At 43.8% G+C, this 26,816-nt stretch overlaps 1 protein-coding gene across 8 annotated transcripts in view; it reads right to left on the bottom strand.

Annotated features, from left to right (window-relative positions):
* Positions 1-26,816, bottom strand: part of CEP290 (centrosomal protein 290) — a 126,388-nt gene that overhangs the window by 76,094 nt on the left and 23,478 nt on the right. For 5 of the 8 annotated variants that reach the window (XM_061639608.1, XM_061639606.1, XM_061639610.1 and 2 more), the window contains exons 7-19: positions 19,910-19,963; positions 18,813-18,965; positions 14,968-15,150; positions 14,618-14,707; positions 14,421-14,543; positions 13,556-13,679; positions 12,536-12,708; positions 12,055-12,217; positions 10,384-10,484; positions 10,159-10,246; positions 9,250-9,362; positions 8,332-8,910; positions 7,704-7,796 (exon numbers count right to left, since the gene is read on the bottom strand). In XM_061639608.1, the coding sequence (XP_061495592.1) occupies positions 7,704-7,796; positions 8,332-8,910; positions 9,250-9,362; positions 10,159-10,246; positions 10,384-10,484; positions 12,055-12,217; positions 12,536-12,708; positions 13,556-13,679; positions 14,421-14,543; positions 14,618-14,707; positions 14,968-15,150; positions 18,813-18,965; positions 19,910-19,963 (2,037 nt within the window). The remainder of the gene's footprint in view (positions 1-7,703; positions 7,797-8,331; positions 8,911-9,249; positions 9,363-10,158; positions 10,247-10,383; positions 10,485-12,054; positions 12,218-12,535; positions 12,709-13,555; positions 13,680-14,420; positions 14,544-14,617; positions 14,708-14,967; positions 15,151-18,812; positions 18,966-19,909; positions 19,964-26,816) is intronic. The other 3 variants (XM_061639611.1, XM_061639612.1, XM_061639613.1) reach the window with 3 other exon arrangements.

Raw genomic sequence — 26,816 nt, 5'->3', positions numbered from 1 at the left:
TGGAGGTCGCTGTAATGCCTGCAAAACTTTGGAGAGGTTCCAGGATGGAAAATGGTGACGTACAGCTGGAGAGAGGTGGGTAGCTCCTCTTAAGAAGCGTTTGATGAGCGGGTGAGTGCCCAGGGGTGCTGCCGATGAAGAAACAGACAGAATTGACGAGATGGTGGAGGGCTGTCTACGCAGGGTGTTCGGTCTGAGTCCCAATGTCATGCCTCTGTATAGGAACTGTAGAACGTGCTGTACAGTGGCTTGGGGTGCTGAAAAACCTTTAGAAGTGCACCAGCTAGAAAAGGCACGCCAAGTACTCTGATAGATTCGAGTAGTTGACGGTCGCCTTGACGCTAAAATGGTGTTTATGACCCCTTGAGAAAGACCAGCAGTATTCAACTGTTTCCGCTCAAAAGCCAGGCTGTCAGGCTGAGCCAGTTCGGGTCCGGATGCCAAACTGGACCTTGGGAGAGAACATCCGGCCTGATTGGGAGGGTCCAAGGATCCGCCATTGACATCGAGAGGAGGTCCGAGAACCAGGGTCTGCGAGGCCAATAAGGTGCTATGAGTAAAATCCGTGTCCGTTCGAGTTGGAGTTTTGTCAATGTCCTGCCTATGAGGGATATAGGCGGGAAGGCATACAGGAGCCCGTCTGGCCATGGTGTCGTCAGAGCATCCGCTGCTTCCGCCATTGGCTCTAGGTACCTTGAGAAGTAACGAGGCAGTTGGCAGTTGTGGCTGGAGGCGAAGAGATCCAGCGAGAGAGGGCCGAACTGCCGATGAAGGAGAGAGAACACAGCCGGATGAAGCTTCCATTCTCCCGGATGGACCTTTTGCCTGCTGAGCCAATCGGCCGTAACATTTAGAGTTCCGCTGAGGTGTTCTGCTCGTAATGACAGGAGGTGGAACTCGGCCCAGTCGAAGATTCGTGTCGTTTCCTCCTGCAGAGCCCTGGACCTTGTGCCCCCCTGTCTGTTGATGTGAGATTTCACTCAAACATTGTCCGTCCGAATGAGGACATGTTGTAGAGCGAATAGTGGCTGGAAGTGTCTCAGAGCCAGATGAGCAGCTCTGAGCTCCAGCCAGTTGATGTTGTGACTTAGGTCCTGGGTTGACCACACGCCTTGGACAAAGGTGGAGTTGCAATGGGCTCCCCAGCCGGACAGACTGGCATCCGTGGTGATTAGGACTCTGGTTGGGTCCCGAAATGGTGTCCCCTTGGTGAGGGAAGTTGTGGATACCCACCAGCGGAATGATTGCTTCAGAGATTGGCCCAGCGGAATTACGCGATGGTTGGACCTGGAGATGTCCGCTTGAAAACGTAGGAGAGCCCATTGTAAAGGTCTGGAATGATGTCGGGCCCACGGAACGATGTGGATGGAGGAGATCATTGCCCCGAGAAACTGGGCCAGAAACATGACATCTGCTGTGGGGCGATGTAGAAGTAAGGTTGCCATGGCTGTGATGGAAGCAATACCGTCTGGGGACAGAAAGAACATGGCTAGGGATGTGTCCAGTATTGCTCCTAAGTGCTGGAGGCGCTGAGTTGGTTGTAGATGACTTTTTTCGGCATTGATCAGCCAGCCGTGAGAGTGTAGTGCCTCTAGGGTGAACTGGATCTGCCTGTTGGCCAAGTCCCGGGAGCCTGCTCGGAGGAGGAGGTCGTCGAGATAAGCATAAATATGGACCCCCTGGAGGCGGAGATACGCCAGCATGGTGGCCATCACTTTGGTGAAGACTCGGGGGGCCGAGGAGAGGCTGAATGGAAGGTCCCGGTATTGAAAATGGAGGTGGCCTAGTGCAAATCTCAGGAACCGTCTGTGACCCGGGCAAATTGGGATGTGTAAGTAAGCGTCCTTCAGGTCGATGGATGCGATAAAGTCCCCTTGTTGTAGAGCCTCTACAATAGACGCCAGAGATTCCATCTTGAAGTGGCGGTACTTGACGAAGCGGTTGAGGCCCTTGAGGTCTAAGACCGCCCTCCATGAGGAGTCTCGCTTGGGAACCATAAAGAGGACGGAGTACACGCCTTGTAGCCGTTCGGATGGAGGAACAGGCTCTATAGCGGCTATCTCTAGTAGATGTCGTAGAGCGTCCTGCATGACCTTTTTGCGTGCCCTGGAGATGGGGGAGATGCAAAATTTGTCCGGTGGTGTCCGCCAAAATTCTATATTGTAGCCCTGGGTGAAGAGAAGTCTGACCCAGGAGATGTTTGTCAAGTTTAGCCAGATGCTGGAGAAGAAGGAGAGTCTGCCTCCACTGGGGATGGGGTCAGAACTGCCTGCACTGACGGGTTCCTCTGCCATATGCCTGCCTGCTCTGGTATTGGCCCCTGTATTGTGAGCGTTGTCTGGGCCAGGGTGCCTTGGAGGGACGGAAATTTGTAAGCCTGGTATCCCGTCCTCGTCCACCAGGTCGTCCTCTCCGAAAGGGTTGGAAGGAACGGTAAGGAGTAAACCGTCGCACGGGTCTGCTGTCGTCTCTTTTGGCCGTAGCTAGTGCAGGTTTACGATTGTCCTTGGGGTCGACAAGGACTGCTTTGAGTGCGTCCTCGCCGAAGAGCATAGATCCCGAGTATGGAGCTAAGGATAAGTTGGTTCTGGCAGTCAAATCGGCATCCCAATGTTGGAGCCATAGGGTACAACGAGCTACAATTTCGGCCGCAAGGGCGCGTGCACCGTGATGGGAAGCGTCTAACGTGGCGTCGGCCACAAAGGCAGCAGCCTTGTGTATCTTGAGGATATATTTCCTTAGTTTGGCGGGATCCGGGTTGGGGTCGTCAAGGAGATCCTCTAACCACATCATGGAAGCCCGTGAGAAGATAGAGGCGGTAGAAGAGGCCCGGATGGAGTGAGTGGAAGCCTCATGGATCTTACGGAAGACAAAGTCAAGCCTCCTCTCATAGGGGTCCTTGAACAGTGATTCGCCTTCCTTTGGGAGGAGAGACCGGGATACAAGATTGGAAGTAGGTTGGTCCACCCCCGGGACGTTCAGAAAGGACATGAATTCCGGGTCAAGGGTATAGAGCTTGTTGGCCAAGGATGAGGAACGACGTGGACGAAGGGGACGGGCCCATTCTTCTCTGGTCAGTTTTTTAATGGGGTCTGGTACGGGAATGAAGTGCTGCACTGATCTGGGGGACTTGAGAACTCTGGCACCCTTGACAGGAGGGACAACCGGTTGTACAAGTTCTGGTTGAATGCCAAGAGTGTCCATGACTCTACGTGACAGATGAGAGAAATCCGCTGGGTCAAATAGGCGATAGGAGATCTCCTCCTCCTGGTCAGATTCCCCACTCCATTCATCCAGGTCAGTCTGAAAAACGTTCATGTAGTCATCAGTCTGAGATTGCTCTACGTCCAGTCTACCCCTGACCACCTCATATGGGTTAGGAGAGGGTAGCGGAGCATCAGTATTGTCACCAGGGTGTCTCGCAGAGCTGGGCTGTCGCGAGGTTCCGGGCTGAGAAGACAAATGTAGAGAAGGCTGGGGTTGGGATAGGCACCCCAGCAGCTCTCGTAGTTGTTGCAGGAAGACAGGGGTCAACTGTATCCCTGGAAGAGTGGAAGATGGTAGCGCCTGTTCCTGAAGAGGAATTTGAGGCTGCCCAGGCGGAGTTTGAGGAGCTTGACTGGGGAATCCTTCAAACTCTTCCTCTGATGACTCAGAAGGAGACTGGAAAAGTGCAGGAACGGCTGCATGGTGAGGTTTCTCCAGAAGCGAGGGTGATATGTAGCGTGCCTTCTTGGGCGCCCGGCGACCAGACAGGTGTTTAGTCTTTGCTTTTGCCTTGGCGTGTTTATGTTTAGCTGGCTGGCGTGGTGATGGATGGCCTGCTTCAGGGGATATTGTCACCTCAGGGTTCAAATCCGCCATGTCAATCTCTGAATGAACGCCCACAATGGGGAAGGAGCAGTAACAGAGCTAAGGTAGAAATAGTATAGGACAGACTAGAGACAGTATGACAGGAGTAAGTACGCCCAGCACGAGGAAAATAACGACTCGGGTAAGGTTGGCGCCAAGCTAAGTACACGCACACAATGGGGAAGGTGCGAGACCGCTAGTTACGCTGCCACTTTGGCCACGAGCAAAGTCCACACACACAATGGGGAAGGTGCGAGACCGCTAGTTACACTGCCAACTTGGCCATGAGCTAAGTACACGCACACAATGGGGAAGGTGCGAGACAGCTAGTTACAGTGCCAGAAAAGATAAGCCTTATTTAACAATCGCAGTGTGGCCAGGGCTAGATACACGCACTCAATGGGGAAGGTGCGGTACCGCCAAGGTGCACAGACTAATAATGCGCCGCCGAAGGTGGAGCATAAGTCAATTGGATGTGCACCTACAAATATACACACACACAATGGGGAAGGTGTGGTATAACGGGGCTACTGGAGGTGCACCTACAAATATACACACACACAATGGGGAAGGTGTGGTATAACAGGGCTACTGGAGGTGCACCTACAAATATACACACACACAATGGGGAAGGTGTGGTATAACAGGGCTACTGGAGGTGCACCTACAAATATACACACACACAATGGGGAAGGTGTGGTATAACGGGGCTACTGGAGGTGCACCTACAAATATACACACACACAATGGGGAAGGTGTGGTATAACAGGGCTACTTGATGTATCTGAAGGAAATACTGATTAGGTGAATATAAGTTTGTTAACAGGAGACTACACAAGTCCCACAACAGGGCTACTTGATGTGTCTGAGGGAAATACTGATTAGGTGAATATATTAGGAAAAGAAAAAAGCGGCAAAAAATGAAACAAAATGGCGGCCGCGATATCGGAGCCTCTCACTAAGGCCCTAGAAGGGTTTGAAAACGGCCGGGAGCCAGCTGGAAGGATATGCCACCGGAGGGTGCCAAAAAACAGGCGAGAGAGGCGATATCAGTAAGCCTAATTAAGCCCAAGCCGGGCTGAATGAACAGCCGGGCTGAGGGGCCTCTGTAAAAGAATTGAATAAATAAGTAACAATGGCGGCCGCAATATCGGGGTTGGCGGGAAAACGGGAGTGCTACAAGATGCTTCAGTAATCCCTGAGGGAGACTTCCGGGAAGGGTGACTTAGCCTGTGCCTGCTTTTGAGACGGGCTCCTGCCTCAAAAGAAGCTTATTCAGATATATCAGTCAGTTTTTTCTTTTTTTTTTGACTGATTAAACTTCTCCCGGGTAGGGAGAAACGAAGAGATTAACCTCAAAGCCTATTTTTGTTGGGACGACCAGATCTCATTAATTTATGGGACGAGGTCCAGCCGACGAAGGTGGGACGGATTTTCAACAGCAAGCTCTATCTGTTAAAGCGAACGTTCATCTTATCTTCTAAGAGAGAACGCACTAACAGGCAAGCACCCTTCTTTCTATATTTTTCTTTTACTTGACTTAAATTGTTGCTGTTTAAAAGAGATTTGCCAGATTGATCGGTTTTTGACATCTCACTGGGGAGCCATAACTTCTCTCTGCTACGCACTAATTAATAGCTTATCTCTGTTTTTGTTGCAAAAAGCTGTCCTGGATTTGCATTCTAAAGATATACACAGAAGAGGGATTTCTATTCCAGATTTTTATTTTGAAAAATATTATACTGTTTTGAGACTACTCTCTTTTTGGTCTATTTTATTTTGACGAATCTGTTTCTTGACGATTGCCATTAATTGTTTCGATCCTGGGAACTGCATTTTGTTTACTTAACTATTGGAGAGATAAGGCTGTCTGCTCTGTTTATACTGTGATGTCACCAAGTTTGGAGTATTAACCCAATTGTTGCTGAAATAAGAAGTGGTTTTCCTATATTTTTCTTTTAAAATGGCAATTAAGAAAGTGGCTGAAAATCTGGAAATAACTATGTTTCAGAAAATAATGGATGAGATTGAGATAACGAAAATTGAATTGAGTAAAATGAAGCAGGAGATTAAAGATATAAGGGTCCCTGTGAGAGAGGTGACCCTGGAAGGGGTCCCTGTGAGAGAGGAGACCCCGGAGATTGGAACAGGGGTCCCTGTGAGAGAGGAGACCCTGGAGACTGGAATAGGGGTCCCTGTGAGAGAGGAGATCCCGGAGATTGGAACCAACGTGGAACAGGAACAAGATTTGGAGTCTATGGACTTTAGAAATAAAATCTATTGTTTGGAACTCAATGTTATCTCTGAAGAAATTAATGAAGATTCTAGAGATAAAGTTATCAATGGCATGGATAATCTTCTGGACTGGAATGATGTGATGGAGCCCAATATAGAGAAAATCTATGGAATTAACTGCAGCCATGTGACAATGGAAAAACTTTTAAGAGATGACCCAGTGTATTTTGAAAAAAAGAACAGAGATATGATTTTACAGCAGTATTTCAGCAACCTATTCAGAATGGATGGCAAGAAAATATTTGGGATAGAGGTAATTCCCATCAGACTCTTACTATATGACTATGGCTTTGACAGCAAGATTATTATGGAATACTGATAATGGAAGATTGGATATTGAAATTACTGGACTTAACAAGACTACTGAAGATGGAAGATGGAAAATGGAACTAATAGAGATAATAGAACAATGGCTACTGAAATTACTGAACCTAACAGATTCTGATGTGATGGATTAATTGAAATGTTTATTTTGACTATGGTTATGACAATAAGATTATCATAATTAGTAATGAGATGGATTAATCGATATGCTTATCTGGAAAAAAAAATTGATAGATATATTTCTTAAAGAATTGAAACCTCTCTTTGACTTTTTGTGGAAAGAATTAAGTAATGTTTATGAGATTTGATGATTAAGTAAGATAACTACTGGAGGAAAGTGATTTTATAATATGACTTAAGAGACAGGATTGTTATATATTATAGACTTATAACTGATTTGATCTTTGACAAATGGGAAGTCAATATTTTACTCTTTATTTTTTATTTTTGTTTTTTTTTTTCTTTTTTTCTTTTTGTTTAACTATTTTTGATTTTGTTTTTTGTCTTTGAATGTTTTATGATTTTGTCTTGTATGTTTTATGAAAATCTGAATAAAAATTATTGAAAAAAAAAAAAAAAAAAAAAGTAATCCCTGAGGGAGAAAACAGGCTGGGTGTCTACGAGGGAGCTACCGCCGCAAGCTTCCCTATGTAGAGGCTGAATTACAGACGGAAATAAGGAGGGGGGAGACCGCAGTCGCGGAGCCCCCGCTAGACGATAAAACAGCAACCGCTGCTGTTGGAACCTCAGAAGACTGAATTACAAACGGAAAAAATGAGGGAGGGGACCGCAGCCGCGGAGCCCCCGCAAAAACGAGAGAGCAGCAGCCGCTGCTGATGGAGCCTCAGAAGGCTGAATAACAAACGGAAAAAGGGAGGGGGGGGACCGCAGCCGCGGAGCCCCCGCTAAATGGGAAAGCAGCAGCTGCTGCTGGTGGAGCCTCAGGGGAAACCCCGAAGAAATAAAGAGGTAAAGCGATAAGGAGGAGAGTTGAAAATAAAGACTTAGCTACGCTCTGTCTAAATTCCGATCTGCCTTGGACGAAGGCAAGAATGAAGACTGGAGTGGGAGGGGCTCGAGCCCCAGGTTTTAACTCTAGTGCATTCTTGCCTTCGGACGCTAGATGGCAGTACTACCCAATCTGATGGCAGGCTACCTGTGGAAAAATACTTATCAGGTTCTTAATATGGTCTATTGCAATGTTATCATGGGGGAAAAAACCCTTGAACTACCTCAGATTCCTGGCTCCTGCATCTGTCAAGTTCTAGCTCTGCATTTTTATTCAGTGTATTCTTGGCGAACAAGTCTCTCAATATCTGTTCATTCTAGAGAACAAGTAATAATTAATGCATTTCTATTTTTAACTTCTAAAGGCTTCAACATTACATATTCCTCAGAATCCAACTATTTGTAGTTGCATATCTTAACCAGTCACAATAAGTTATCTACCAATAACAGTTTGCATCACTGCAACTCTACTGCAACGTGTGTGTTTTTTAAAGATGCCATGACATAGCTAGCTGTTGGCACCATCATTCCTAAGCACTTTTATGGGCCAGAACAACCAAACTTAAAATTAGACAATGACAATTAATTTGTTCAGGTTTCTGAAATCCTTATATGCAAAGTTCCAGTCTTTATGCCTTTAATCCAGAAAATGTATATGTATTGGTTACCTGTTCACAAATGTGATACACATATCTGTATCTGCATTGGAACTTATTTGTTTTATATATGAAGTAGTTTTAATTGTTGATATTATTATTGCTAATCACTGGAAGATGTTTCATAGGAAGTGACTCATAAATGAAATGAATAATGAGGATACTAATTTAAGCACATATAATGAAGGTACCTCACCTCTGACCTAAGGAAATTTAGTTCACTCCTCAGCTGCCTTATGAGACTCTCAACTCGATCTATCTGATATGCATTTGCTGGCTGGCCATAATCAAGTCCTTCATCCAAGTGTTTTACTGGCCATGATTCTGAAAAATGTATCTCATCTTTGCACTCGTCTCTCAAATCCAATAATTTTACTTCAGAATTGTCTTCCTCATCTTTCAACAGGATCTCCTGCACTATATAGGAGGACACTGGCTTTCCAAGAATAGAAATAGGTAGCCCTTCTTGGAAATTCAGGGACAGCATCTGCACAGGGTGTACTGGCATTTGGACATGAGGATCTTCCGTTCTCTTCATCTGCCTTTCCTGTTTTTGTTGTCTTTTATTAGCCCTTTGATTCCTTAGAATAGCAGAAAATGATACTGGACAGTCTGCTCTTAGTTCTTTTGATTCATTACAACTGACTGCACATAAAGCTGTCACTAGCATTTCTGTGGATTGCTGCACTTGGGAACTGTAAAGTTCATCTATTGTGAAAGACTTGGAGCCATCATCATTATAATTCACTTGTATCTGTGAATCAAGCTGAGAAAGCTGAAAAGAAAAGAAATGCTTTCATTTTTTCAAAGAAGTAAAGTTTAAAATATTCTAGCTGCTCTCTATCTACTCCGTAGAGTCTTGTTTTTGTCTCCCAACTTTCAGGGAAAAGAGCAATGATATTTTAGCAGAAATGTTATTTTCCTTTTTTTTGTACACTAACTACTATTCACAAAACAAATAAGGCTTAGGATTCTATTTATACATACAAGCAATTGACAAGATGGCCATACATTGAAGAACAGAATGCTTCATAAAAAGATACTTCAATGCTATTCCAATTTAAGAAGTCAAAGTCAAAATGGAATTGACAATGAATACAATTTGGGCCTGTACCTTTTCTTTAACTTCATCAATAGTAGCCGTTCTCATAAAGTCAGATTTCCCCCTTCTCATCTTCAGATCTTCAGTTAAGATATCAGTCAGGAGCAGGTCATCTGTATCCAATCCTAAGTTTACAAGCAGTACATTAAAATTTAGAACAATTCAAAGTTGACCTCAGCAGTAATTGATAATAACAAGTTGCAAAAGCAAGGGGTGTGAACAACATATTTACATAACTTAAAGGGAAAATCTTCCATTAACTAGGAGGGTCCTGCATAAGACAAACATGGGCCTTCGCACTTCCAATGTGGTATGGAAAGGGATGAAAGGGTCTAGAAAGAGCCCAGGTAGGAATGGCCAGCCCTTGATCACAGAAGATAGATATGATACAGTATTGTTTATTTATATACCACTTTTTCAGCCCAAAGGCTCCTAAAGCAGCGCACAACATTAATACATATTGAAAAAAGAAATACACAGTAGATTATGCAATACATACAAAAGATCAATCAAAATAATACTGTATTAAAAAAATTGTATGAAAATTCAGGCCAGAACACCAATAAGGTATTAAGATCTAGTTATCACTAGATGTGGCACACTGCTTAAAGTGGAAGAGCAATTCAGCAGATCAGATTACTTAGTGAGGTTTAGCATCAGATTGCCTTGTGAAGTTTAGCATCTCCATCTGCTGCAATTGTCTGTCCAGAACTTCCATGGAAGCAAAAGACCACATTAAATATATAAAAAGAGCTCAATAAATTTAAGAAGGTTTGTTTAAATCAATTCCTAGCTAGTACCAAAAGGTCTTAGGATTGTTCCTTCTTCAGAGCAATCCAAGACATACACATGTTCTGGAATTTTCTGTTGTTTTTACTGTAAGCCACTAAGTAACTTCAAGTACGATAAGAGCCAACCTACCTAAAGTTGCAGCTCTTTTGCCTTTCTCCTGGGCCAGTTTACGAATCTGTTGTTTCAGGGCAACTCTTTCTTCTTCTAGTCTTTCAATCTGCAATATATTCAAATGCCTATTACTTTTTTATTTCCATTTTTATTGAGATGGATTCAGACTTATAAAGTTAGAGGAAACCCATTAAAATCATGATTATGTCTGGATCAACCCATAGAGTCAAATATATTACTTGCCTCTTTCAGTAGGATCTGGTTTTCTGCCTTGTACTGCTGCTGTTTTAGTGCTTTACTGTTTCTAAATTCAGTTAAATCAATCATTGTCTTTGGATCAAGACCTGGAATGTAATATACATAATATATGTTACAGAACACTTGTATGTTTAATTAGGAAAATGCCAGTCAGGAAAATGGCCTGAAGAATGCAAAAGAGGGAAGGAGAATTTATTTTTATTTTATTTTTTGCAATAGTCCTGATTTAATCATCCATACAGGGAACAATAAGTACTGCAATATGTTCAAGAATTATGTAATTGCATTCTAGTACACACTTATGAGTTAGCACTAGGTAGCAACTCCAGACTTTTCCTAACTCTAGCAAATAAACCAGCTCCAAAATCCTAGTGAAATGCTTTCCATGCTGTCCTTGAAGTGGCAGTAAGGGAATACTTCACTTTTGGAGCAGGGGAAAGAGAAAGGTACTATCTTTTCCTCTACATTTGATTATTTGCTAGCTTACAGCACAATCCTAGCAATATCTACTCATAAGTAAATCCCACTGAATTTAAAGAGGGTTATGAAATAAAGACCACTACCCAAAAGAGTTGTTCGGTTAGACTCAAAGGCTCATGGTCATTTGTCATTCCACTACCAGTTTTTCATGTTATGTTGGCAGCCACTTAAAGTTCTACCAGTGTCCCTGATAGCAGGACTAGGGGATGTTCCAGAAGTTTGTGCATGCAGCCAATTCACTACTTTTAATAGTGCCTTTTTTTAGCCTTTTTAATCCAGGCTAAAACTGAAAATATGCTCTGCTAAACCAATTTTTTTCTGCAGACAAGACCAGGAACACCAGATTGGTCAATTCTTCCTCAGTTACTCTAAGGCAACTAAAAAGCAATCAACTGCAATTTGATTTAGAGAATAAAATCAGACATGTTATTTTCATAGAATCGTAGAATAGAAGAGTTGGAAGGGGCCTATAAGGCCATCAAGTCCAACCCCCTGCTCAATGCAGTGAATTTTGCAATCCACTCGCCCTGATGAGTCCCCTCCCACAGCAGAACTGTAGCCAGGGGGGGCTGTCCCCCTAAAATACCCTCCATTTTTATTTTACAAATAAAACAAATAATTGTTTTACAAATAATTAAATATATTACAGGGTTTTTTTCTGGCTCCCCCTACTGTTTTGGGTACCCTCCCTGAATTTATAGGTTGGCTATGGGCCTGCCCCCAGGGGGCATAATAAGCACTGGATCTCCGTCTCTGAGGGCAGAGAGACAGAGCCACTCTCCGGATTATCTAACATCAGATTGGCCCTTCCCACTGCCAGAGAAATCTCTGTAGCCCTTGCCCTATCAATGAAACCCAACAGAGCTGAAAAGACAGGTGGGTGGGGCATACAAGGGTAATAGTTTCTAAGCATCTGGCACCTTCCCAAAGCCCCAACATGCCCCTAAACTGGACTGTAAACTATGGCAGCCCTAGAGCAGGGGTAGTTCCACCCCATTTATTTTCCTCCCATAATTTCCAACTACAGGAAAATAGTTAGACAAGGGAAGAAAATGAAAAGGATGTAAGATCACAAGAGGATGAACCACCTTTGGTTCTCCCTCACCCCAGCCTTAAGAACATTATTTTAGTGCCACTGTACAATTAAATATCTGCAAGGTTTAACATGATATATACCTAGTCGCTCTCGAAGATCTTCATTTTCATCAAGAAAGTCATTTATTTTAAGTTCAAGTTTGTTAACTTCTTTAATTAATGTTTCTATCTCATGATCTCTTATTTTAATTTGCTTTTTTAAATCCTTTATTTCAGCAACAGCATCTTCCAGACCATAAATTCCCTTAGAAAAGAAAAAACAGATTAACCAAGAAACAAAATTAATTAAACTGAATCCATTTCCACCTTTCCCGTGGGTCTGCAGTCATGACCACAAGACACCATCCTCTGTCCTATTAATTATCTTACCACCTAGGCTTTTTAAAATATACCCATCAACAAACAGATATGATATCGAAGGAAACTAAGAATTAAAAAAAAGTAGCTCCACGATAGTCAAAGATTCGCCTACACCTCAGCTCATGGCATATTAACAAACATTTAACAAATTTGAGGTTTCCTGAAGCCTTAAGGGATATCGTGTGAAATCAAAACTACATACTGTTTCATAATCTTTCATTCGTTTCAGAGTGTCAATAAGTTCTTTGTCCTTCTCCCTTGCATCAGCTTCTGCAAGTTCTGCTACCCTTTCAGCTTCTTTGGTTTTCTGTTCCAGCATCTGTAATTTTGCTAGCATTTCCCCAATATGACCTTGCTGAACAAAAGATGGCAGACCTAAAAAGTACAACAAATGTCCATAAGAAGTTTGTGATAAATTAATCAAAAGACATACTAAATTGATCCATGAATGAAAATTAAGAGAGAAATTAACAGTGATTAAAAATCAATCAAATTCCCATCATAAATATCTAATCCAGAAAGGGAAGGACAAAAAGTATTCATCCTTGCAGACAGAAGAAGTAGCTCCAGAAAAAGGAGCTCCAGCAGGCAGGATCAGAATTGGGTGATGTTTTCTCCAGTGGAAGGTTAAAAGCCTACAATTAAAAATACAGACCTGCCTGAGAACAAGTGGCAAAGTAATCCAGCTCAGGGAGAATATAATCACGGAGGCTTATATTCATAAATGTACCATAAAGCACACAACAGGAAGTGAACTTGGGAAGTGAACTTAGGGCAACCTTTGACCCACTGGCTTAACTAGGCCCACCTGACAATATTTGGCAAGCCATGTGCACCTTTCCAATAGCTGATGTCATATGATATCAGATGTGGAGAAATTTTAAACTGCTTAGAAAGCAAGAATCTTCTGTTACAGTCATGGCTTGAACTTTCAGTCACCTGACTTAGCCACTTTGGGATCCAGTCCCTCCCCCCTCCTTCCGGTTTAGGCATCATTGCAGGATCATGCAAGCATAATCCTCCCACTCTGTAGTGGTCTACAGAAATGTATGCTTTCTTGTCCAGTATTATGATAAAGGGTTACAACAACACAGACACAAACATTGGTTAACGCTAACCAAACTTCAGTCTTAATGAGGTTTTAAAATCAGTTTCAAAGCATAATTTCAAATCCAATTATACATATTGTTGAAGTTACATGAAATACACATTAAAAAGTTACTTTTTTCTCTTTGGAGTTCTCTTTTCAGGTCCTCAATAATAAATGCATTCTTTTCCATCTCTTTTGTATACTGTTCTACCTGCTCCGTGAGCAGTTTGATCTGACTGTCTCTTTCTTGCACACCCTGCAGGAGTATAATTTGGGTACCTTATGAATAGCACTGATAGTAATAAACAAAAGATCAAAGTAACAGAAAAAACAGAAGTACTTACAACATAGAATTCAGATATTATCTAGAAGAACGATAAGCAAAGGCAAAACCAGAGAAAATGTGTAGCTTGCACTGTCATGGGGAAAAATTGTTTTAAAGGCTAAATTCTGCTTTTCATTTGAACTTTGTTCCAAATAGATATTAACTACCTTAGATGCAATCAGGAGAATGAGCTGCATGATAACAACTTATTATCATCTCAACTGAATTGATTATGAACTAATAAATTGTGTGTGCAGTCTTCACAGAGCCCAGTCTTCACAAGGACATTTTGCACAAGAAGAGAACTGGACAATCGGGGTATAAAACACCCATTAAAACCACAGAACGTGGAAAGGCCCTCAGTTTCATGCTCCAAATGAAGCTTAAATTTTATGCTTTACAGGATATTGAAGACCGTAAAGATTACAACAGGACATTGTATATTGAAAGCACAATAAAAAACATATGATATTGATGATAAAGTATTAAAGATTACATATAAAGATTATATATATCCATCCATATGCTCTCTAAAACAGGGGCATACAGAGTACGTTTCTTCTATTCATTGCATTGTGCTCGATAGCCATGCATAGGATTTCTACTATTAATTTAACACAAATATTTTATATATGTTTGTTTAGTTTCTTCTTATTGGACAGAAAAATGTACCTGTTGGAGGGCCATAACATTGCTCTTGTCAGCATCAAGCTGGGCCATTTTCAGCTTCTCTCTTAGAGTTAATAACATTTGCTGATACTCAGTGATTTCCTCATCTTTGGAAGCCAAAATTCCCTGTAAAATAGAAAAAGGTAAGGGGACACCTTACACAAAACACATTTTCCTAGCTAAAATTAGACATAAAATACCTTCCATTCTTCCACTTTTTCATTTACAGCTGTCATGAGAGGATCATCTTCTTCATTCTTTGCTTTAAGTTGCTCCATTAACTCCTGCACCTATAATATGACACTGAGATTAAAAACTGGATATCTAGTTTGCTCTCAGTTTTCTTACAGAATCAAATGTTGTATTCCCTCAGCTGTCAGTAGACGATGGACATTCAATACGTAAATCTAATACTCAATTTGTCATTACCTCTGGATATGTCATCTTTCTGATTTGGTCCTTTGCACTCTAATTTTAAGGCCTTTATATCCGTGCAATACCTTTACTAATCTAATTCTGGTAACATTGTAGGCTACAAACTACTTCTTACCTGTAGCTTAAGTTGTTCCTTTTCCTTTCTTAGTTGGTCCATAACAATGTCAGATTGCTGCACAATAAGTTTCATTTTATTGTACTCATCAGTCATCTTTTCCATTTCTTGCACCGATTCTTCTAGATTCTTCCTCATTTCCAGATTCTGAGCCTCTAATTTTTCATTACCTTCAGTCAAACCCTACCAATTTAAAAGGGAAACACATTTTAAAATTAATCAAATCCAGCTCTGGTAAAGTGTGAGAAGGATTAATAGAGGGCAATACTGTAATGTTAAATTGGATTATCAACCCAATTCTAACTGTATAAACATTGTTTCAAAATACAAGATATTACAACTAGCCCACTAACAGTGCTATCCAATTCCATCCACGTTATTCACAATACTAGAAAAAAGAACCCTCATCTATTGCTGGTATTCTCCTACCACAATATCATCTGGAAAACTCTGCCATCAGCATTCACTTCATTTTATGGAGATGACAGAAGAAAACCTGGAGTACTTTCCTGGAGTAGGGAAAAGAAATATGCACAGCCTAACAGCTGCACCAGGTTTTCTGACTAAAATCCATCATTCCTTTAAGTAAAGTGGATCCTCAATGTGAAGCCTTCCTGGGAGTTCAAATGCTGGGAAAGGCAAGATAGGAGTGGCTTTCTACTGAATGTAGTGACACCCCCCCACAACCTTTTAGACAAATATTGGAAGAGATGGAGCAAAATTACCTACCTCTTCTATAGAGTCCAAAACCCAGAAAGGGCTATGGGATGCACATTTGTGCTGTTGCTATATTGTCTTAGTCCACTGGCAACAAACAGGAGCATGTTAGTATGATCCCTCATTCAGCAGGGGCTGGGAATTAGGCCACAGATGAAGCAAGAGTTCACTGCTCGCTTCCCTTCAGACAAGAGCTTGGGTCAGATGCACTCTCTCAGAACCCAACCCCTCGCAATACAATGCTTTAAACTGTGAAGGGAACTGCCTCTTCACAGTTTAAAGGACTGCTAGGATAAAATGGAGGGGGGGTGAGAAGAGAATCAAAATTGGATTCACCTGAAAGCAATTCCCATCCACATCTCCCACCTCATTTTTTCCCCTGGGTCTCCCTTTCAATTCTTTATCTTAAAATACATCCTCTGTTTTATTTCAGCTCAGAGTTGGTGGGGCACTTTATGATTAAAGCAAATGTACTAGATAATATTGATTAATTATAAGAGAAAATACAAGCTATGTTTCCAGCTATTAACACAAATCTCTATACTAATCAACATAGTACAAGAGAATAAAAGTAATTTAAGAGTCAAACAAATTCATCCTGCCCAAGATTGGAGAAATGTAACAGCTGGTGACTGATGGTACTTGCTGCCTTTAAAGAGGGGGGGGAGCTATTAACTACGAGTAAGCGAGGGCCAGTTGCCAGTGCATTATATCCAAGATTTTCAAGGATCAGCAGAATCTTTCCATTGGGATGCTTTTATACAAGTCAACTTCTCCATGAAAAGCAGGAACAGTGCAGCTGAAAACACAAACACACTTTAAGATTTTAAGCCTGAATCAGAGGGTACTAGGATTGTTACTACAAGATCCAGCAACTGACTATCAACAGTATCATTGGATATTGAGTAATCAGTACATATTAGGGATTCTACTGGTTTATTCCCTGCCTGAGCTGACAGAGATGGTCTCAGAGGCAGTGTTGAAGTCTCCCAGACTGTGGCTTCTGGGAGATTTCAACATCCATGATTAGGTCATTAATTCTGGCTCAGGACTTCATGGCCGTCATGACAACCATGGGGCTTGTCCCAATATGTCATCAGCTCAATACATGTAGCAGGCCACACTCTGGATCTGTTTTTCTCAAATAGAAGGAAGAAGGTGATGTAAAAGTAGGGGTATTAACATCAGTCCCATGTCATAACCAGATCACTTCCTGCTGAGTTATAGGCTTTCAGCACCTTTTCCTCTCTGCAGGGGCAGGGGACCTATTGGGAAGGTCCACCCTTGGAGGCTGCTGGATCCAACTGGCTTCCAGACAGCTCTGGGGGATTTTCCGGCTGATATGACTCGTGCTGCTGTCAAAGCAGAGGCGGTGAAGAAGACATACTTTGCTACTTCCAATGCGTCCTCACTGTTTCCTCCAGCAGAACTTTTCCGGGTAGTGCAGGGCCTTTTACAGTCTGGCCCAAAGGAGATGGTGGGACTAACAGTGGCTCACTGTGACTTGTTTGTAAAGTACTTTAAGGATAAAACCATTTGCCATCCACCAGGACCTTGACTCCATCAGCAGATGAATCCCAAGAGGTATCCAGAACACTGTCTAGCCCTGTTGCGTTGGATGCATTTCAGTTAGTAGGTCTCGATGACATAGACAAGACGGTTGGTCTGGGCAACCACTTGTGCTCTTGATCCTTGCGCCTCATGGCTGATAATAACTAGCAAAGAGGGGTCAGCCAGCTGGGCCACAGAGATGATTAATGCCTCCTTGAGAGAGGGGGTGGTCCCTGCCTATTTAAAGGAAGCAATGGTAAGACCACTCCTTAAGAAACCCTTCCTGGATTCAGGAAATCTAAATAATTACCGACTGGTTGCTCATTTCCCCTTTGGGGGCAAGGTCCTTGAGTGTGTGGTCGCAGGCCAGATCCAGGCTCTTTTGGATGAAACCGATTTTCTAGATTCATTTCACCCCTATCTGTTCACAGTCAGCCTAACTTCAATTGTCTACACTCTGATAGCCTCTAGGTTGGATTACTGCAATGTGTTACACAAGGGGCTATCTTTGAAGACAGTTTGGAAACTGCAGCTGGTGCATAACTGGGCATAGGGCAGTCAGAACATGTAACACCTATTCCAGCACAACTGCACTGGCTACCAATTAGTTTCTCGGCTCAATTCAAAGTGCTAGTTTTGATCTATAAAGCCTTATGTGGCTCAGGACCCCAAAAGGACAATTTCTCCTCACATGAACTAACCCAGACTCTGCATTCTTCATCTGAGGCCCTTCTCCGTGTGCCCCTCTGAGGAAGGTGTGAAGGGTGGCAACATGAGTACTGGTCTTTTCAGTGGTGGCTCCCCACTTGTGGAATGCTCTCCCATGGAGGTCTCCCTGGTGCCATCATTATCTATTTTTAGGCACAAGGCAAAAACCTTCTTTTACCTGGGCTTTTGGCCCTTAATTTGAAGGACTCTTTTAATATGGCAGGTCTTGCAAGACTTGTCATTATTTGTACTGATCTATTTTTAGGAAGTAGTGTGTTGTTTTAATGGGTTTGTTATCATTGGCTTTAATCTTGTTGTTGTAAGTCACTTTGGGTTGCTTTGAAAGGAAAGTGACTAAATAATAATAATGATAATGATAATGATAGCCCACTCCTGCCAAAATAGAAAGCCCACTACATTATTTATTATTATTATTTATTTAATTATTTAATTTGTATCCCACCCTTCCTCCCAGCAGGAGCCCAGGGTGACAAACAAAGCGCTAAAATACTTTAAAACATCATAAAAACAGATCTTAAAATACATTAAAACAAAACAGCAATAAAAACATTTTAAAAAACCTTTAAAAAGGGTCAAAAACATTATTAAAAAACATATTAAACAATTCTGACACAGATGCAGACTGGGATAGGTCTCAACTTAAAAGGCTTGTTGAAAGAGGAAAGTCTTCAAAAGGAGCTGAAAAGATAGCAGAGATAGTGCCTGCCTAATATTCAAAGGGAGGGAATTCCACAGGGTAGGTACCACCACAGTAAAGGTCCGTTTAGAATCATAAGAGTTTGAAAAGTTATACCAGGTTCCAATTCTGAAAATAAACACCTCTTGAAGGGTAACCTCTTGAAATTTACCTGAATTTCATCTAGATACTGGACAAGCTCAAAGTTCTTTTTTGATAACTGTGACCTATAATCCGATTCTTCTCCTCTTCGTGAAACAAGCGTTTCTTTTTGTGAGTCTATTTGTCTTTGATAGTCAATCACATCCTGGCGAAGCTGCTCATTCTACATAAAACAAACAGGAGGAATTGTGACAATTCTGCAGGTAAAATATTGAACTTCTGCCAATGAATGCCATGAGACAATATTTGATCTAGAGACTCTGAAACAAGCTATCATATCACACACCAATATTATCAGTAATCCTACAATCTACTAAACTGAATTCTCACCTTTTTCTTTATTTGTTTTTTCTTCAGAGAAAACAGAGCAGAATAAAAAAGAAAATCAGGAAAAATTAAAAGTAAAAACATTCCAAATAATTCTAAATTAATGGGCCTTAAGAACATAAGAACATAAGAAGAGCCTCCTGGATCAGGCCAGTGGCCCATCTAGTCCAGCATCCTGTTCTCACAGTGGCCAACCAGGTGCCTGGGGGAAGCCCGCAAGCAGGACCCGAGTGCAAGAACACTCTCCCCTCCTGAGGCTTCCAGCAACTGGTTTTCAGAAGCATGCTGCCTCTGACTAGGGTGGCAGAGCACAGCCATCACAGCTAGTAGCCATTGATAGCCCTGTCCTCCATGAATTTGTCTAATCTTCTTTTAAAGCCATCCAAGCTGGTGGCCTTACTTCTAATAAAAGATACTTAGGACTTGCATGCAAGCCACAGATAAGGTATTATAGAGAGATGACAAGGTGGAAGCAAGATATAACAGTAGCAGCAGTAAACAAAGAAAGCATGCAAGTTATGGGGGAATACCTACAAAACAAAAAGCGCTCATTACTGACACTGAAAGAAAGCGGAAAGCAGTGTCCCAGCAAACAAAAACAGCCATTTGCCAGAAATAAAAAAAGTTCAAAATATTTAATGTTCAAGTCTTAGCCACTCTCCAGAAAAATTCACTGTAAAACATTTAAAAATAATTTTAAGCACACACACAGATGTATGGATCTGAGGCTAGGGCAATCAAAATATTACATAGGCATTGATTCTAAAGTTCTTTACTAACCTCTCTTCTCAACTTGCTGTTTTCATTTTCTGCATCCTCATTTCGAAGAGCAAGCTAAAACGACAAATTTAGCTAGCTGGGAAAATGTATCAAGTTCACAAAGAAGAGCACATTCACATTTTTCATTCTTTTCCGAAAGTACCAATACTCCTGGAGTACACAAATAGTAACTATTATATATAAAAATATGTACTGAAAATGCAAATAGAAGAAAGCACCAGATCTCATTACACAAAGTTTTGCTTATGCATTTCTCAGAAAGTGGAAGAGCGATGCAACCAAACTTGTGTTATTGCGTACACTGCAAGGGACACAAAGAGGAGACACGTTCAGTGCTAAATAATTGAGCAATAGCAAAACCACACACAATAACTAAGGCTGCAATTCTATTCACACTTACCTGGGAGTAAATCCCATTGAACTCAGTGGGGTTTACCTCTGAGTAGACATGCACAGGATTGCACTGTAATGCACTATGAAAGACCTCCACTACATGCATCACAAAGGAGTAAAATTATAGTGCACACAGACACCTGGAAACTAGTTAAATCAAAAGCCTATCTTTCACTTTACTGTACATTGCTAGTTTTAAAATTGTACGAGAAGCATGGAAAAACACTGTACAAAACTTCATTCTCGTGTTGCTGGTGAAATCAGCTTGGGTTCTATCTCCACCTTGTGGCCGCAGCTAGGAAATACAAGTTGAGGGAAGTATGTCACTCACAGCATTCCTCAGTTTGCTTTCCTGCCTCCATCGAACTGGTCACATTCTGTCTTTGTTCCCCTTTTTACCCAAGGCTTTCTTATTATTATTTATCATTGTCCCTTTAAAGCCCTCTCTCTCCAGCTATACTGCTCTGGTGACTGTTTCTTCCTTTAAAAAAAAGTTCTCTGTTTTTCCCACCCTTTTTTTCCCCTTTCTCTCGTTTCTAATCCTGTCTCGGACCTTTTCAGCGAGGAGGGGGGGAGAATGAAGCCATCATATCTCCCCTTCATTTACAACAAATTATTTTGGCCTGAGTCCAATTCTTTCCACTTGAGTCCACCACGCCTTTGTGTCAGGCGTGGGTGTTGCACTCCACTTGCCTCCTTTACCTCAGCGGGACCACTGAAATAGTGTCCAACAGCCTTTTAGCAGGGAATCTACAGGTCCCACGCTCCCTGCAGCCCACAGGTCAAACAGAACTGCAGACATCTGGAGGTCCCCTGTGGCCAAAATGAAGCCCTGGAGCCAAAAAAGCAGCACACCAGGGAGCCGCCAGCCTCACCCCATGAACAACAAGTATTTTCCTGTGCCTCACAACCGCAAAGCAACAAAAAGGAGGGGTGCCTTCCCACTGCCATGGTGATACAGAGGATCAACTTTATCAGCCATGGGCTCCATCTCCTCATACCTTGGGAGAGGAAGAGTTTCTGTGGTTTCCAGAGTCTCCTCCACTAGCCCAACTCCTCTCCCCCAGCCTTATTCCCAGTCAGCCTCCGTCCCATACTGAGGGTGCTGATGATGCTGGCCAAGAATTCCTCCTTAATGCCAACATACTGAGGCAAATTAAAGAGCCCTTAATGGGAGAATTATCAGCAGAGTTAAGGGCCACTCCTCCCCCTCCTACTGCTTGCGAACCACAGGACTATGTGCATCTTCCTTCTGCAGACCCTGGTGCGCCTTCCTCATTGCAGTCCAGGCCTCCTAGACAGTTGCTGGCACATGCTAATTGCTCTAACCATAGGCAAGCCCATACTTCCACAGAACATGCCTCTACCTCTAATTCTCTCAACCCCTTTATTTTAGATAGGGGTACATCCAGGGTCACCTCCCTCAGAGATTACCAGGCTACTCTTTCTATGAATCCAGATCCTCTTGACCCTTTTATAGATCCCGGGTCAGAGGGTGGGGAATGGAGTAAGGGCTCCATGGGGAAAGAACACGTGCCCCATTGCCTGTTCCATGACTCATACTTTGTTCCACTGCTGCACAGAGTACTGAACTTACTCTGGAACTTAATTCTTCTCCTACTGTCAGGCCCAGGATGCGACTCAGGAACCAGACCAGAGGTTGTAGTTAATTCGTGTTTTATTAGAGTAATGTCCAACAAAGACTGCGCTTTCTCATGAAGCAATACAGGGATACAGGTCCTGCGACATTGGGAGAAAGTTGACAGAGCAAGGGGCTGCTTCCCGCCTGTTCTTTAAGAAGGGGCTAAACGGGCGCGCAACCTTTCGCTCCTCCTTAACTGCCCCTCAGGTACTGCCCGCCTTCCCCCCCTTCTCTCCTGTCTTTTCAACCGTCTGCGTGTGCGTGGTGAGGGGGGAGGGATCACCTCCTCCTCTTCTGAAGTGTCCGATTCCCCTATGGGTGATAAAGGAGGAGCTGAGGGTAAACCATCTCTCCGCCTTTCTGCTGTGATCAGCCCTCCCTCTTGCTCTGAGCTGCGGAGAAGGGAGGGCCTGGGAATGTCTGGGGGGGAATCTAAAACTTCAAGGCTCTCAGGCTCCCCGTTGCTAGGCGACCCTATCTCTGGCATGTCCTCTGTTTCGGCTTCGCTCCACAGAGGGTAAGTTCCTCCCTCCTCCCTCTGCCAGCCATTTGAATACTCTTCTGACAACCCCCCAGGAGCCCAGCTCATCCTCCCAACACCATCCCCCTTCTCAAGCTGTGCCCCCCTCCCCCTGTCTGGCTTGGGGCGGTGAGGAAAACGTTGATGGAAAAGTTTTACTAACTCTGGAGCATGCACATCATCTGCATTTTCCCATGATCTGTCAGCCACTCCATAGCCCTTCCAGTGAATCAAATACTGCAGCTTGTGGCGTCTGATCCTGGAATCCAAGATTTCCTCAACTTCAAACTCAAGCTGCTCATTTATCAGGAGTGGGGACCCAGGAGGCTCCTCCGGCCGCAGCTCACTGGGAGCGGCAGCTTTCGTCAAGAGGGATCGATGGAACACAGGATGTATTTTAAACGTGTCAGGTAGCTTCAGCCGGTACGCCACGGGATTAATTTGAGTTTCTATTTCAAAAGGACCCACCCTTTTGTCTTGTAATTTTCTACATTTGCCCGGCATCTGGAGGAAACGGGTTGACAGCCATACCTGGTCTCCTGGTTGAAGGGGGGGGGCTCCTTCCTGTGCAGGTCAGCAACTCGCTTGTACTCTGTTTTGGCTTCGTTTAACTGCTGTTTCAGTGTTTGTTGCGCCGCTTGCAATTCTTTTAGGAAGTCCTCAGCTGCCGGTACCAGCATTCCTTCTGAGCTGCTTGGAAAGACTTTAGGATGGAATCCATAATTCGCAAAGAATGGGGTTTGTTGAGTGCTGGAGTGTAGAGAATTGTTGTAGGCGAACTCTGCAAAATGCAAATATGATACCCAGTCAGTCTGTTGATAGGACACATAACTTCTTAAATATCTTTCCAAAACGGCGTTCAAGCGTTCCGTTTGCCCATCTGTCTGGGGGTGATGGGCGGAGGTGAGTTTTAATTCCGTCTGCAACTGTTTCCACATTGCTCTCCAAAATTTGGCTGTGAACTGAGTTCCTCGGTCTGAGACTACACTGTTTGGCAATCCATGCAGTCGGTAGACTTCTTTGATGAATAACTTGGCCGTTTCCTTAGCCTCTAAGGCCCCTGCACAAGGGAGGAAATGCGCCATTTTGGTGAGTAGATCTACCACGACTAAAACGGCTGTCATTCCTTGGGATTTGGGTAGATCAGTTATAAAATCCATGGAGAGATCCTTCCAGGGTTCATGTGGGACAGGTAGCGGTTGTAACAGTCCTGCTGGTTTTCCTGTTTGTGTTTTTGTCCGCAGACAGACAGAACAGGACTTTACATAGCTTTCAATATCCCTACGCATTTTAGGCCACCAGAAGTCCTTGGCCACGTTCTGAATGGTCTTGTAAATCCCAAAGTGTCCCGCTGTGATGGAATCATGGCACTGGCGTAGGATTCTGAGCCTTAATTCTCCTTCTGGCACATATCTGGCTGTTTTGAACCATAATAGTCCATTCCTCCAGTGAAAGGTTACTTCTGAGTCTTGACTTTGTCCCGTCTCCTGCCCATATTTTAGTACGTCTGCATCTTCTTGTTGTGCCTTTTTGAGTTCCTCTTCCCACGAAGACTGGCATGATCCCAACATTAATTTCTCTGGCGGGATCACGTACTGAGGCTGGTCCTGGGATTCACTTTCTTTGTACTGTGGCTGTCTGGATAAGGCATCAGCTCTCTGGTTTTTGGCTTGGGTTTGGTAAGTGATCTTGAAGTTAAACCTGGTGAAGAACTGGGACCATCTTATTTGTCTCTGGTTCAGCTTTCTGGCAGTTTGGAGGCTTTCCAGGTTCTTGTGGTCGGAGCGCACTTCGATCTGATGAGGGGCCCCCTCTAGGTATTGTCTCCAGTTTTCAAAAGAGTCCTTGATGGCCAGCAGCTCCTTCTCCCAAACTGTGTAGTTCTTCTCTGCAGGCTTTAACTTCCGAGAGAAGTACGCACAGGGGTGCAGCTCCTTTCCTTCTTGGTCTAATTGCAGAAGGACCCCCACTGATAGCAAAATCTGAAGCATCTGCTTCCACGATGAAAGGGCGGGTCGGGTCAGCAAAGTGCAGAATGGGCTCGGAAGCAAACCTTCTCTTCAGCTCCTCAAAGGCCTGGGTGGCATTCTCTGTCCATTGAAACTTCTTCTTTCCCCTTAAACAGTCAGTCAGAGGAGCTGTCAATTTGGAAAACCCTGGAATGAACTTTCTGTAATAATTGGCAAACCCCAAAAACTGTTGTACATCCTTTTTGGTGACAGGTTGGCCCCAGTCCAATATACAGCTTACTTTCCCTGGGTCCATCTCCACGCCTTCCGCTGAGATTCGATATCCAAGGAAGTCTAGAGACTTGAGGTCAAATCCACATTTCTCTAATTTAGCATACAGGTGATTTTCTCTCAGTCTCTGCAACACCGTCTTCACATGCTGGTCGTGGTCTTCCTGGTTCTTTGAGAACACCAGGATATCATCTAAGTAACAGATTACATCTGTGTCCAACAAGTCTCTAAACACGTCGTTCATGAATTTTTGAAAAATTCCTGGACTTCCACAAAGCCCGAATGGCATGACCAGGTATTCATACTGTCCGTAAGCGGTCAAGAATCCTGTTTTCCATTCATCTCCCTGCTTCATCCTGATCAGATTGTACGCTCCTCTCAAATCCAACTTCGTGAAGATTTTTGCAGAGCGCAGTCGGTCCAACAACTCTGAGATCAGGGGCAGCGGGTAGCTGTTGGGGATGGTGATCTGGTTCAATGCGCGATAGTCGTTACAGGGTCTGAGTTCCCCCCCCTTCTTTTTCACAAACAATAGTGGCGCTCCAGCAGGGGATTGTGAGGGGCGTATGAATCCTCGTCTCAGGTTTTTATCCAGGAATTCCTTCAGGGCCTCCCTCTCAATCTCTGTGAGAGAGTAGATTCTCCCTGATGGAATGCTGGCTCCTGGCACTAGATCAATCGCACAGTCGTAAGGGCGGTGGGGGGGTAAAGTCTCTGCCTCCTTTTCATCAAACACATCTTTGAATTCTTCATACTTTGGCGGCAGGGTCACTTGCTCGATCTCTTGCACTGCCCCCGCTAAGGTGTTCTTGATTCCTTCAGGTTGACAGTTCTCCTGGCAATACTGTGAGGTGAACCACACCACTGCCTCCTTCCAACTTATTGTGGGTTCATGCTTTGCTAGCCAGGGCATTCCCAGAATCACCTCAAAGTTCGAGAGATCTGACACGTATAGCAAAATGAACTCTTCGTGCCCGGGGATTTGAAGTTTCACTTCCTCTGTGGCTTGTGTCACCCCTCCTGACTTCAGGGGTCTCCCATCGATAGTCTCCACAGCTAGGGGAGCGTTCAGTTTCCACCGGGAAATTCCGTGACGCTTGACTAACTTTACATCAATAAAATTTGTGGAGGCTCCACTGTCAATTAAGGCAGTGGAATTAAACACCACTCCTCTGGAAGTTGTAATCCGAATAGGCAAGACCAACATCCCCTTTGAGGGAGGTTGGATCGTTGGGGGGCCTTTATACAACGCTGCCCCCAGTCCACCGGCCTGCACGTGGACTGGGTGTTCTAGTTTCCCGACGGCTCGGCTTTCCCCCCTTTTAGTCTACAGTCTCTGGCCACGTGGCCCGGCTTTGAACAATAAAAGCATAAACGTTCTCGGTGGCGTCTTTCCTTCTCTTCTTCCGACAGTCTTGGCCTAGCCCCTCCCTGTCCCTCAGCTGCATTACCTGCCATTCCTGCAGAGGGAAGGGTCTTGCTGCGAGATGCCGAGGCTGAGTATCTCAGGACCTCCTGCTTCCTTTCCAGGCGCCTTCCTTCCATCCGGTGATCTATCTGTAGGCATAGCCGGATGAGCCCTGGTAGGTCAGTGGGGGGGGAGGTCCTGGCCAACTCATCCAGGATTTCAGCATTTAATCCACTCCGGTACATAAACATCAGGGCGGCGTCATTGTAACCAGTTTCCTGGGACAGAATTTTAAAAGCGTTAGTGTACTCGGAAACAGTCCCTTTAGCTTGCTTCAGAGCGCCTAGTTGCCGCACTACTGTTTCAGCTCTTTGCGGGTCTTGGAACATCTCGGTCATCTCCTGTATAAATCCTCTGTACCTTCTTAAGACAGTATCTTTCCTCACGAGATACGGAGTCACCCATTTTGCAGCTTCTCCCTCCAGGAGACTAATCACGAAAGCTACTTTAGCCCCATCGTCTGGAAACTCCATGTGCCTGACATCCAGATATAACTCACATTGAGCCACGGAAGTTGCCAACTGATCACTTTGTCCCGCGTATTTTGGGGGCAATCCAATGGGAACCTTTACTGCGGCAGCTGGAGGGGCTGTTTGCATCTGGTCTATCGTGGCCTTCAAGGTTTGATTATCCGTCTTCAGCAC

Source organism: Rhineura floridana, chromosome 8, assembly GCF_030035675.1.
Source record: "Rhineura floridana isolate rRhiFlo1 chromosome 8, rRhiFlo1.hap2, whole genome shotgun sequence".
Taxonomy (NCBI): Eukaryota; Metazoa; Chordata; class Lepidosauria; order Squamata; family Rhineuridae; genus Rhineura; species Rhineura floridana.
This window is presented reverse-complemented; position numbering and strand designations above follow the sequence as displayed.